The 15,029-nt window shown below is 33.5% G+C and overlaps 1 protein-coding gene across 1 annotated transcript in view; it reads right to left on the reverse strand.

Moving 5' to 3' along the window:
• Window positions 1-1,198: 1,198 nt before the first annotated feature.
• The window catches only part of LOC110113441, a 37,186-nt gene continuing 23,355 nt past the window's right edge, over window positions 1,199-15,029 (reverse strand). The window contains exon 9 of the mRNA XM_020846034.2: window positions 1,199-1,646. Within this exon, the coding sequence (XP_020701693.1) occupies window positions 1,429-1,646 (218 nt within the window). The 3' untranslated portion in view covers window positions 1,199-1,428. The remainder of the gene's footprint in view (window positions 1,647-15,029) is intronic.

Consider the following 15,029-nt stretch of genomic DNA (forward strand, 5'->3'; position numbering starts at 1 on the left):
TTTTGTTTTCATGTGTCTTAATCTAAGATTAGGTTAATCTAAATATGGTGCACCATCTTAGTTCATCAAAGTAGCAATTGAACAAAGTAGCCAAATGTAAGGCTGAGGCAGCCTCTTGGATCATGTGTTGGCCAAAATAAGATGAATTTAGAAGAAAATACTACAGCAGATTTTAAAATGTTTAATATTTTTTTTTTTAAATGTTTAATATATATATATAAACTACTATGGATTCTAGATAATCACCCATCATTGATATATCTTCACCAATATATTCTTAGGCTTAGATTTTATTTTAGACGGTTTTCTTATTGCTTTGTTTTTCATATTGTAATCATTATTTTTTTGTTACTTTCAAAAAAAAAATGTACTAAAATACTACTTTCTACAACAACTTTTAAGACATTTTTTGAAACAACTTTCTAAAACAGCTTTCTAATGCAAATATTTTTTTGAATTAAATATTTTTGTGCAAAAAAATTGTTTTAAAAAGCAATATAAAAGTTATCACAAACAAAACTTAAAACTCTATAGCAATTTTACAAAAAGAGTAAAAAAGCTGTCCCAAACGAAGTATTTACCGGCAAAAGAGTCTTCTTATATTGCTCTAAATCCTACAAGCAACCTAATATATAAAAAGAGCAAGAACTAAAAAGAGAGCGTATGATTTTACCACCTTATCTCTCTTCCATATTTCAATACCCATTAAACTACCAATCTTTTTACGGCCCATCAGTACGCAAGAAATGGGCTAAAATCAAAACCCATCGCCATCTAGTGTAACTTCTAACTCGAAAGCAGGCCAATTTGATAGCTCAAGGGAGAAATTATTCTATGCGGAGGCCGAACACAACTCTATTATAGAGGCGAATCATGTGTAGTCACGTCAGCAATACCGAGCCACGGTACCCAATGAAGAGGTTAAGTATCAAGATTCTGATTGATCTCCGGACAACATTTAGCATCCGCACAGAATAATTAATCCTTACAAGGATACCAACACAGATCCTTCTCCAACAAACAAGCAGGCAGTCAATCACTTCCCCCCATTCTCATTTTCAACAGAAAAGAAAAGGTACCTCCAAAGAGCCATTTGTTCCATCAAAATGAAAGTAAGCACTACAATTCCCTCCTCTTCCCTCATAAATTGTATACGCATCATAACAATCAGCAAGTTTAAATACTCACAGTAAACATATATCTAAAAAGAATATATAAGAGAAAATCTATATAAAGAACAAATGTAGGTATTTTAGTGTTCAAACAATCTGCAGGCTCATGACCTGTGAACCACTTCCTCAGGTACATCTTATAAGCCTCATCAATGAATAGGCATTCATGCAGTATTAGAGGTAATCAGAAGTAATCTATATACAAAACCCATCAACTTTAATGGAGGTTTGGAGTAGGACTTTTGAAGTTACCTTTTTACATGGAAGGCATAGAGGTAGAAAGAACCACATAAGACAGAAATTTCAGTGCATCCTGAATCTTCTCCAGGGCAGCTGAGCGGTCAACGTTAAGAAGGTTAGAGATTGTATTTGCTTTTTCTTGGACTGAGTTGGGCTGCTGTGGCGGCTCAGTAGGAGTAACAGGGGAGGCATTTTTAATGGCAGCTTGATATGCTTCCATTATGTCCGCTATGCCTGACAAATTATAGTAGGAGAGGATTATTCGGAGAGGGTTATCACAAAAAAATAGATAAAAGCATTTAGAATATCTATATCGCTTATTTAGGTTTTGTTTGAGATGATTTTTTTACTGTTTCTTAAAGCAGCTTTTTAGTAATTTTTTTTTTAATTTTTTACTAAAAAGTTGCTTTAAGAAACAGTAAGAAAGTCATCCCAAACAAAGCCTTAGTCAATGTGTCCAAATGAGTAGCATTTCCGTAGTCCATGGATACTTAATTCAATGGAATAAAAAAAGACTTGCAGGACTGTTCTTGAAGAGTGAAAAGGTTGCATAGATAATTTGTATGCATCCTTCGGTAGTCATAATACAGTATTTCCTCTGAAATGTGTGTTGTTGGATACGAATTATTCAAAGTTTTTTGCAAGTTGTGACAAAAACTTCTGGATCACTTGATGATTTTCTCCTTGGACCAACGTGAGATGTGAATCTTTAAATTAGCAACTTACACACTTCTTTAATCTAAACTGTTTTGTGACTGGTTTATGTGAGAGATCTTATGAAGTTCTTTATATACCTATTTTCATTCTGATAGTACGAATCTCCAGCATTGTGAGATTTTATATCTGTTCTTTGATTTCTTATAGGATTTTATATTTTGGAAACTTCTATACTATCAATTGGAATGAATTTATGTGATTTACAACTTTGCATCAAAAGTGATTAATCTTTGCCTAAAATAAGAGTTGGAAAACAGCAAATCATTTATGTTTTTTCTTTTTTTTTGCTACATCATTCTACATTGTATTAATGAATCCTAGACCTAAGATGTCATGCATGACCATTGGTGCACTTGAACAAGCTCCAGGATGACTTGCTTGCTTAGTAGTAGAAGGATCAACATTAGAATTTCATTTAAAGCCTCTGGCCATTGTAGTAGTGGTGCTTCCCACGGAATCTATGGGTGCTCCAGAACAGGCTAGAGAGGTCACATGCCAACATTATAGTATTCTCGCTGGGAACCAAACCTATTAGAAACGTAAGTGTCAAAGCAAGTCTCCAGTTCATAAGCAAGGTGAAGTGTCTCCTCTAAGAACTGAGGTAAAATCTACAGAAGTTTGATTGCAAGCTAGACTTAAATCTGGATAAGGTAACTTATAAGACCATTTATGCCGTAATAATCAATTATCGTCTAGGACAGTCATATAATTATCATAATCATAGCCTCCTGTCGCAAATTGGTTAGATATTCCATCAAGAATCCTAAAAACTCATTAAGATATGTTTCTTTTTAATAGTTGTGTTCATTTCATCCAAGTTCAGTATCAAGTCATAGCACAATCTCAAGTGTCACCCCCTAAACATTAGTCCAATATACTCCTTATTGACCAGTCAACTTTTCTTTGACAAATCAAACCCACCTAATGTTCAATGTTGTGCCAGTCAAATATAACCCGTCACACATCAAAGGAAGATAAAGAAAATTAAAAAAAATCTAAAGAGAAAAAAGGATATTCATATAAAATCATTTCCCACTTCTCTTGAGAAAGCATATTATTGAGTACCAAAATAATTGATTTGGTGCATATTAAGGAAAAGTGTGAGTTAAAGTAAGTGTAAGTTATAAAAGATATCTATAATGAAGCGCTAACTAATATTAGTAGATAAGGAGACCATAAAATTTTCAATTATAGCAGGAATACATCAAGCATCAACATTGAGTCCATATATTTTTGCAACAGTTACAGAGATGCTTACGAAAGATATTAAAAGTGAACTGTCGTGGTATGTGCCTATTACAAACGACATAATTCCAATTGATGAGCATATATTGAAATAAGTAAAAATTTTGAACAATGAATATTTAGAAACTAAAAAAAACTTATAATTAGTAGAATAAAGCTAAGTATATACAATTTAATTTTAATAGATGTGATATTAATAATTATTAATCAAACTAATCATAAGAAAAAGTGATACCAAGATATCATAATTTAAATATAAATGGATTTATTATATAGAAAAATCAGGATATATATAACTTCTAAACAAAAACCAAAAAGTTAATATATATCTATATGAAAAAGTGTCATCGGAGTACAATGCAATAAGAGGATATATCATAGAGACTAATAGAATAATTTATAAAATTACAATTAAGCTAGAACGTTCTATGAATCAAAGAGTTGGCCAATAAAAAAAGTGTTGATAAGAAAATTTAGCATGACAGAAATGAGAATGTTAAGATGGGTATGCTACAAAACAATGAAAGAGAACATTAAAAATAGTTATATTAGAGGAATATTGATTTTTTAAAATAAATCAAATAAAATTTACTGATGTAGCTTGGACATGTTCAACAAAGAATAAAAAATACGTAAATTATATGTGTAGACAAAATTAGTGTCAAAGGATTAGAAGGTAATGAAGTAGACATTAAATAACAAAAATAAAAGTCTTTCAACAGGATTTGAAAAGAATAAGTTTAACACCTAAAGAAGAAACTAGTAGTTATATGAAAAATGAGGATTCACAAAGCTGACACCAAATAATTGAGATTGAGCTAATGATGATAATGATGAAAAGTATTTTGAATTTCATCATCTTTGTTATATGATTGTCTAGATTATGGTCAACATGCTTAGGGTGATTGCAATAACCTTATGGTGAACGCATCATGCATAGGATAAAGTTTATAGCATAAAACTTTTGGTGGTTTATCCTATCATTCATGGGTAAAGATTCATAGGATAATGTTATGAAATTGATGTTATATATTGTTAGCATGAAATAGTCATTGCCACTTCACTGAAATGGACACACTACTCGGAAGTTTGTTTCCCATGATCATAAAAACCATGAAAGAGATGCATCATAGCACTTTTTGGTAGCAGTTTTCCCTTGCAAACCAAAACTTTGATTTCAAATTTTTAAAAAGAAAAATAGAATTAAAGCATAGCCAATAAAGGACTAGTAATCAAGGCGGTTTATCCTCACATATAAGTACATATCCTAGAGCTCAACGAAATGGGCAAACTTGTATCGACCAAAAAGGAACTCAAAAGGTCTACCCAACCAATCAAAACTCATCATGGGCCTAGTGTTGATGCACAAAATCATGTCCAAGTTCAAGTTTCAGAGTAAGGTCAATAGTGGTGAACTTCAAAATAGTATTCCGAATATTAGCATGTGGCCAATTTAGTCTCAAACTATCACATTATTCCAATTTGGCCACTCGACTATACAAAAGTGATCCACAATGGCACATTTGGGGTTAAATTGGGATCAATTTTATATATTTGAGGGACAAAAATGAGATCAATTCTATATTACAATCACAACATAAGGAATCATTTTTTATAATTTTGTATAGTTGATGGGCTAAATTAGAGTAACAAGATAGTCTGAGACTAAATTGCCCACACGCAAATAGTTTGGGTCTATTTTAAAATTTTACTAAAGGTTAATATAATCAAAAGTGTACACATCATCACATTATTCTCAAAAGATTTCCAATCTGGGTCTTCTCCTTGGCATTATGGATACATAAAAGTTTTAACATGATCTAGAGTCCTAACTTTACAAGGGTGGCAAGTCAACACCAATCAAATGTTTCTGAATGAAGGCAAGGTTGTCGATGAAGCACACATAAATTGCCTCAAAGTTTTCATGAAGGTCAAACAAAAGATTATGACATTGTCAAAAAACTATCCTAACAATTAGTGTTATGTTAGGAGATCGTGCCTAAAAGACCTAGGTCCAATCCCAATATGATACACGAAAAGATTATGATAAGTTTGTATATAAGTATGCATCGATATAAAAACTCTTTATACAACCTAATATAATAACCTTTTCATACAATAAAAAAACTAAAATAAGATGATCATTATCATGATTACCAATATCTTTCAACCAACTATTTAAAGCATTATTAATCCTTCTCCATTGATTCCTATTGAGTGCTACATGAAGTCTAAGTTCTATTTTTTAAAATCTATTTAACCAACTCAAACTGTGTTATTTTTATTCCTCTATTCTACCTCATAGCTATACCAAAATAAATCTATCCACTCAACGGAATACTAAATGATGAAAGAAGAATCATTTTGTTAGCAAATTAAATATGTAAAAGTAGACAAATATGAAAAAAAAAAAAGCTATTTTGAATTTCATTACAAAGTTTAAAAGTATTTATAGATTTCTCCAAAAGAATTACAATGAAAACAAGTCAAAGTTATTAACAAAAAAGGAAAAAAGTTCGACAAGAGGGGTTGGGCGACTAGAATATGAAAATGAGACACAAATTGCAAGGGGCCATAAGAGAATCAATCCAACAAATATAACCCTTAATCCATATGCTTAAAGATCCCTACTAAGATTGGTTGACTTGTTGGTCCCATGATCCTTCAACACTCACTCCCAAACTAAATGGTATAAATATAGTATTTCGAGTTTGCTTGCAATATTTTGAATGTGAGATAAAGTTTTGGTGAAAATGTCTACAAGTTGGATTCCTATTAGGTACATATGGAGCGCAATCAACCCACTTTCCAATTTTTCTTTTTTAAAATACTATCCATCTCCATATGCTTGGTATGATCATATTGAACTGAATTGTGAGCATTGATGATGGCAGATTTGTTATCATAGTGTATCTTAATATGTCCCAGCCATTTGATTTTTAAAGCTTTTAAAATAATTTTAATACATAAAAGCTCAAAATTTTGGGACAATAGCTCTTACTTCAGACTCAATGTTAGGTCTTAAAATAAAAATAAAAAAAAAAATCTTGCTCTTACATGTTATAAGATTTCCTTCAAAAAAAAAAAAGTATAGTATCCAATTGTGAATTAATGCATGAAAATTTCAGTTTATTTTCGTTTTCTTTTATTGTAATTTGAATGCTATAATTTTTTTTGATTTTTTTATGCTATCCTATGATGGAAAACATCAAATGATCATGAGTATGTAGTGCTTGGGCATGGCAAATCTTGGGTGTGCTAGCTACTTGATTTTTTGGGTCTTTGGGCTACTAGTTGCCTCTCGAATTGGGCTTGGCTGCTTGGTTTTGAGCTGTGTTTTTTGGGAGTTGCTTGGTTCTAGCTCATAAATGCTTGAGCTGATCTTTAGCTCATTATTATGAAAAGTTATTCCACTTGTTAGCTCATTATATGGAATGGATTCTTGCATTTTTCTATTCTCTGTGTCTCTTCGATTTTCCCTGCCTGGTTGCCTGTTCCAGTTCCCCTTGCTGGTTCTGACTCCCCTGACTGTTGGTTCCAATTTTCTGTGCTGCCCCTTTGGTTTCTCCCCTGGCTGCCTATCTCGTGGCTGCTTTACCCGACTTTTTGTGTGGTTTTTTTGGGTGCTGTTCTGGAATAATTTCTGGCCTTCTAGTTCCCCTTACCTGATTGGTTCGGGGTTGAATGGTTGTTTGGCTGCCCCTTTTTCTCTTATAAATTGGATATGTTTTGAGATATAAAAGGTTGTTAAATATTTGAGCAAAGTCTCTACAAAACCTGAGGGTTTCTTCTTCCTTGGAAAAGCTTGAGAGCTTGTTCCATTTCTCGCTTCCTCCTCTCTATTTCATCTTGAGCTTCTAACCTCTTCTTCTCTCCGCAAGTTCCACTCCACTTGTATCCTTCTTCTTGAGCTATTGGAGGTGTTTGTTAGCTGATTTGGTGACATTTGCCAGAGGAGTTTTGTTGGACGTTGGACCTTGTAGCTCTGGTGAACCCTTGATTTGCAAGCCCTTAAGCACTTATTTTACTTTACTTACTTTTTTGTTGCATATGAGGAAACCGCTTGGCGATTGTTCTGAGGGTAGTGTTTTTTTAATTTTAATTTTGTTTTGTTTGTTTTGGTGTTTGTTTGGATGTCAGCATTCTATTTTGAATTGAGTTTTGTTCTACTAGTCCTGGTGTTCTCCTCTTTTGGCTCTTTCTTTCTAGTTTGTCTGCATCAAGTTTTGTATCAGAACAAGTTAGCAAATCCTAGGTTGGTGTGAGTCTATTTCTTAAGAAAATAAAAATGACTAATAATCAAGGAGATTGGCAACAAATGATGCAACAGTTAGCGGATTTGCAAAATCAAATAAACAACATGGTTAATACTCTTGCAAACTTAAATGTCAACAATCATAATATTCAAACTTCTGAAAGTGAGGAGGAAGCCCCTAGGAACCAAAATAGGCGATAAAGAATTTGAGATTATGGGATTAAATTTGATGTTCATAACTTTGAAGGAAAATTACAACCCGACCAATTCATCGAATGGCTAGAAAAAATAGATCAATTTTTTGAATGGAAAAAAATACTGGATAATAGGAAGGTTAAATTTGCAAGCTTAAAACTCACTGGTCATTCACTCACATGGTGGAAGAATCTTCAAAACAATAGGCTAAGGCGAGGGAAAGAAAAAATACAAAATTGGGAAAGAAAGAAAGAGAAAATGAGAGGGAAATTTCTGCCTTTAGATTACGCACGAACTATATTTCAAGAGTTTAACAATATTCGTCAAAGTAATCAATCGATTGAAGAATACACAAACTTTCTATAAACTCCAACCTCGAAATGACTTGATGAATCCGAGGAAAGAACTGTCACTAGGTATATCAACGGATTAAAATGGACAATCTAAGATCAGCTGAATTTGCACCACGTAATTAAACTCAACGAGGCTTATCGAATGACACTGAAAATTGAAAAGCAACATCAAAGGGGTCAACAAAATAAATGAAACTTATAAGCGACAAAAGACTGGCAGGGTTAAAACTCAATCTTCACAAACTTCTATAGGAACATCGGGTGTACGAACTAATTCATTTGAAACTCAAACTGTGGATAAAAGAAAAGGAATAATGGGGCCTAAACCTACTGAACAACCAAAACTAATAAGACCATGCTACAAATGCGGACTATATGGTCATTTTTCAGCTGTCTGTAGAAAAAACAACCCCCCAAGAAATAATTACATTAAAAATGATGAAGAAAGAAGAGGAAGAAAATGAATATGATACTGAAAACAAAATCGAATTGGAAAAAATTGATATAGAGGGCGATGAAGGTAAACAACTTTTAGTAATTCGACAAGTCATAACTACAAAAATGGAAAATAAGGATAAGTGGCTTAGAAGGAACATTTTTTGAACCACCTGTACAGTTGAAGGAAAATTTTGTACTCTAATGATCGATAGTGGGAGTTCAGGCAATTTTGTTTCTCAGCTAATGGTTGATAAGCTCAAATTGAAATCTAAACCACTTGTCAAACCATACAAAATATTTTGATTCAAGGAAGGGGGTGAGGTTCCTATAACAAAACAATGCACTGTTAATTTAACAATTGAAAGTTCTTACAAAGACCAAGTTGTTTGCGATGTTGTACCTCTTGAAGTCTGTCACATCTTATTAGGTCGTCATTGGCAATTTGATCACAAAACCATTCATAATGGGAAAAAGAATACCTACACTTTGATTCAAAATAATAAAAAATTCACTCTTTATCTTCAAAAACATATTCCTGACCCGCCTGCCAAAAATAACAAAACTGCAAAAACCACTCCTAAACTGCTTCTTAACACAAATGAGTTGAAACAATATGATGTAGCTTATATGGTGCTAGGAAAAGAAACTGATTCAACCTCTCAAATTCCTAAAGAAATTCAACCTTTAATTGATGAGTTTTCTGATTTAACACCTGAAGAGCTACCAAAAGGTTTGTCATCGATGAGATACATTCAACATCACATTGATTTAATACCTGGAGCTACATTGCCTAATCTTCTCCATTACAAAATGAGTCCAACTGAACATGATGAACTTTTTAAGCAAGTGTCTGAACTATTAGAGAATGGTCTAATTAAAGAAAACCTAAGTCCCTATGTTGTGCCTTCTTTGCTTACCCCTAAGAAAGATGGAACCTGGAGGATGTGTGTGGATAGTTAGACTATAAATAAAATCACCATCAAGTATAGATTTCCAATTTCTAGGCTACATGACATGTTGGATATGTTAAATGATGCTAAAATCTTTTCTAAAATTGACTTGAAAAGTGGGTATCACCAGATTAGGATAAGATCCGGAGATGAATGGAAAACTGCTTTTAAAATCAAGGAAGGATTGTACGAATGACTTGTTATGCCTTTTGGGCTGTCTTATGCTCCTAGTACTTTTATGAGAATAATGAATCATGTTTTAAGACCTTTCATTGGAAAGATTGTTGTGGTGTACTTCGATGATATTTTGATTTACAACATTCACCCCTCTAAACATCTTAATCATGTGAAGCAAATTCTGCAAACTCTAAGGGAACAAAAATTATACATCAATCTAAAGAAATGCTCTTTCATGACTTTAAGTTTGACTTTCTTGGGATACATCGTGTCTGCTAAAGGAATTAAGGTTGATCCTATAAAAATTGAAGCAATTCAAAACTGGCCTACTCCAAAAAATATCAGTGAAGTGAGAGGATTTCATAACTTAGCTTCTTTCAATCGAAGGTTTGTTAATAACTTCAGCTCTCTAATTGCTCCTATCACTGATTATTTGAAAAAAGAGTCTTTAAATGGACACCTCAAGCTGAACAAACTTTTCAAATAATTAAGGCAAAAATAAGTCAAGCTCCAATCCTTAGCCTGCCAAATTTTGAAAAAGTTTTTGAAGTTGATAGTGATGCTTCGCATATTACTATAGGAGCTATACTTAGCTAGGAAGGAAAGCCCATTGCAAACTTTAGTGAAAAGTTGAATGATTCTCGATCTAAATATTCTACTTATGACTTGAAATTTTATGTGATTGTTCAAGCTTTGAAATTCTGGATATGATATTTAATTCAAAGAGAATCTGTTTTAAACACTTACCACGAAGCTTTGCGATTTTTTGGCTCTCAAAAAAACTGAACAAAAGATATGCCAAATGTACCTCTTTTTCGCAAGAATACGCTTTTTATATTAAGCATAAAACTGGGGTGCTAAACAAAGTGGTTGATGCTTTAAGTAGGTCTCATCTCTTGGTAATTGTTTACCCAACCATAACTTCTTTAGATTTCTTAAAAGACACTTATGCGAATGATCCAGATTTTAAGGGTATTTGAGAATCATGTCTCACTTCTGGAACTGATCAATCTGCTCAATTTGTCATTCAACAACATTTTTTGTTTAAGAGTTCAAGACTTTGCATTACAAAAAATTCTTTAAAAGAACAACTTGTGCAAGAACTTCATAGTGGGGGTTTGAGTGGGCATTTTGGTTAAAGAAAAAACTGTTGCCTTAGTGGAAGAAAAATATTTTTGATCTCATATGAGAAAGCAAATTGCTAAACTGGTAAAACAATGTAAAATCTGTCAAGCTTTCAAGGGAACTTCTCAAAACATTGGTTTGTATACTCCTCTTCCAATTCCAAATAAACCTTGGGAAGATATCTCTATGAATTATATTTTAGGGCTGCTTGTTACTGCACGAAAATATAATTCTGTCTTTGTTGTTGTGGATCGACTTAGCAAAATAACACACTTTTTTCCATGCATGAAAACTTCTGATGCCTCATATATTGCTGATTTATTTTTAAAAAAAAATTGTTCGTCTCCATGGCATTCCTCGAACATTTACTTCTGATAGAAATACTAGATTTCAGAGCCATTTTTGGAGAACACTCTGGGCTAAGTTAGAAACTACTCTTCAATTTAGTACTGCTTATCATTCACAAATCGATGGACAAACTGAAGTTGTCAATCGAAGCTTAGGAAATTTGCTAAGATGTCTTGCTGGTGAGAAACCTTCCCAATGGGTTTTGATATTGCCCCAAGCTGAGTTTGCATACAATAATTATGTTAATAGATCCACTGGAAAAACTCCCTTTGAAATTATTTAAGGTCATCCTATACCTCACATTTTGAATAGAAATCGCTTGCCTTTACCTAACAAACTTAGTGCTGAAGCCATAGAAACTTTTAATCATATCAAATCTGTTCAACAGCAAGTCCTTGAAAAACCCCATATGGCTAATGTTAAATACAAATTTGCTGTTGACAAACACCGGAGGGATGTTTATTTTAAAGAGGATGACAGGGTTATGGCTTACTTTCGTCATCAACGATTTCCTGTTGGTACTTTTGACAAATTAAGCAGAAATAAATTTGGGCCTTTTCATATTCTACGAAAGTTGGGTACGAATGCCTATCTCCTGGATCTTCCTATTATTATTGGAACTTCTCCTGTGTTTAATGTTTCTGACCTTTATTTGTAAGAAAAAAATTCTGATGATTCTGTGGAAGTCAAAACTTTGTCACTTTCCACAACTGTTCTAAACAGTGATGATCAGATTGAAGATGTTATTGATATCAGAATTACTAAGACTAGACATGGAGAGCACAAAAGGTTCCTGATTAAATGGAGCAATCGTCCATTGACTGACTATACATGGATGGATGCAGTTAAACTTAAAAATCATCATCCGGATCTCTATTAAAAAGTTGTTGAAGCCTTCTCATTAGGAGATGAGATTCTCCCACCAGAGGAGAATTGATGCATGCAAATTTTAATTTATTTTCATTTTCTTTTATTGTAATTTGAATGCTATAGTTTTTTTTTTTTATGCTATCCTATAATGGAAAACATCCAATGATCATGAGTAGGTAGCGCTTGGGCATGGCAAACCTTGGGTGTGTTAGCTACTTGGTTTTTTTGGTCTTTGGCCTGCAGGTTGCCTCTCGGGTTGGGCTTGACTGCTTGGTTTTGAGCTGTATGTTTTGGGAGCTGCTTGGTTCTAGCTCATAAATGCTTGAGCTGATGTTTAGCTCATTATTATGAAAAGTTATTACACTTGTTAGCTCATTATGTAGAGTGGATTCTTGTCTTTTTCTATTATCTGTGTGATGGGGACATTAGATCATGGAAAGTTTACCAGCGACGTGGCCGCCGATCTACGACCACGATCGAGTCTTTATATTTTTGAGTCAATGTATTTTATTTTCATGCATTTTATTATTTGCTTATGTAGGTTTTATTATTTCCCGTTGTACCTTTTTTTTAGGAGAGTTGTCATGTGTAAGCCTAAGGGCATTTGTGTCATGTTATTTGGAGTCTTTTGTATGAGGCTATAGATTGCTATTGATGCAAACATTATTAATATTATATGTGTTTATGCTCCTCGAGTAGATTTATATATGTATTCAAAATTAAAACTTTGGATTGACTTAAAAGAATTAATACAAATGATATATATCTCCTAAAAAAAATTGTTAGAGGATAATATTTTAAAAGCTTTTCATAGTAGTTATGAGTTTAAAGCGACTAATGAAGGTGATAAGATCATATCAGAAATTGCTATAACTTATGATTTTGTAGTTGCTAATATCCTATTTAAGAAAAGAGAGAAGTATCTTATCACTTATAAGAATATATATACTAAGAATCAAATTGATTATTTTCATATAAAAAAAATAGATTACTTAGATTATAAATATTATAAATTATTCCGAGTGAAAGTTTATGTATTCAATATCATTTATTAGTTTTTAAATTTTAAGATGAAATAAAAAATAAAGTAAAATATTATCTTAGAATTAGATCGAGATATTTAAAGGATGCTAATAAAAATATTTTTTAGAATAAGATTAAAAATCTTAAGATTTTGACGGCGCATGAAGAAGCTAATGTTATATGCAAAAAATAATTAATGATATTACGAATATTGCAAATAATATTGTTGGAATATTTAAATGAAAACGTCATAATGATAAAATAAGTGGGTGCTGAAATCAAAATATGCAAGAGAAGATATATAATATGAATTAAAAGCTAAGAAAATTGGGAAAGCTATAAGGATGATTATGACTTTGCCTAATCAAGTCATTAATAAGAGTATGACTTTGCCTAATCAAGTCATTAATAAGAGTACACATTTTAGATATTTTGGATCTATTGTTCAAAATAATGGTGAAATAGATGGGGATGTTATTAGTAGAATTCAAGTATAAAAGTTGAAGTGGAAGAAAGCGTTGAACCTATTGTGTGACAAAAAAACTACTACTTAAACTTAAGCAAAAATTCTATGAGATAGTGGTAAGACCTGCAATGCTTTTATGGCACAAAATGTTGGTCATTAAAAGGAAACATGATGGGGACATCAGATCATCATGGAGAGTTTATCAGAGACGCAGCCGTCGATCTACGGCCACGATCGAGTCTTTATACTTTTGAGTCGTTGATGTATTTTTCATGTAGCTTGCTTATGTGGCATTTATGAGTCGTTGTATTTTTATTTTATTTTATTTAGTTGCTTATGTGTTTTCTTTCCCGTTGTACCCCTCTTATGGGAGTTATCGTATGTGAGCCCAAAGGGCGTTTGTGTCTTTTGTTTCGAGTCATGTTGTAGGAGGCTATTTAAAGCCCCATTTTATTCTATTATGGCTAATGAAGAATTATTGGAGAATTTTGTTTTCTTGCTTGGAGCATTGTGAGAACTTGTGAGTTCTAGTGGAGAGCTTCCTTGGAGAGGAAGGAGATGGTGCAATACCCACCAACTTAGATAAGTCGAGTTCGTGGCTCTTCCTTAATCCCCTTTGTTTTCTCCTATCTCTTTCCACAACCATTACTCACCGGTTTCCTCCACCTCACCCACCCACTTTCCCGCTTGAACCTCACGGCCTAACATATCCCCACCTCCATTCCAAGCCGCCGGCCATCCCACCCAACCATCCCTCCCAAAATTCTCACGACCTCGCATTGCCCGCAATTTCCCCTTATTGGAGAATTTTGTTTTCTTGCTTGGAGCATTGTGAGAACTTGTGAGTTCTAGTGGAGAGCTTCCTTGGAGAGGAAGGAGATGGCGCAATACCCACCAACTTAGATAAGTCGAGTTCGTGGCTCTTCCTTAATCCTCTTTGTTTTCTCCTATCTCTTTCCCCAACCATTACTCACCGGTTTCCTCCACCTCACCCACCCACTTTCCCGCTTGAACCTCACGGCCTGACATCCCCACCTCCATTCCAAGCCGCCGGCCATCCCACCCAACCATCCCTCCCAAAATTCTCACGACCTCGCATTGCCCGCAATTTGACGGCCATAGCTCCTTTCCGCCGACCATCCCCCTTTGATTTGTTTCCTATTTCGGATGTGGTGTATTTTGGAATACAATGGAATTTGAATTCAAAATATTTGAATTTCAAAATATTTCCTAATATACTCATTCTATTTTAGGAAAGTTTTGAATGAGATCCCTTTGAATATTTTCCTTCAATTGGATTTAATTTTAAAATTTCCTAATCCTATAACTTAAATTAGGGAGCTCTATTAATTCCCCTAATTACTCCCATCCCCCATGCATGCCGCCGGCCACATGCTCCCACCCATTAATGCCATATGCAATTATTTCCTAATCCCCTATTCATACTTTGGAAAT

This window comes from Dendrobium catenatum, unplaced genomic scaffold, assembly GCF_001605985.2.
Source record: "Dendrobium catenatum unplaced genomic scaffold, ASM160598v2 fragScaff_scaffold_156, whole genome shotgun sequence".
NCBI lineage: Eukaryota > Viridiplantae > Streptophyta > Magnoliopsida > Asparagales > Orchidaceae > Dendrobium > Dendrobium catenatum.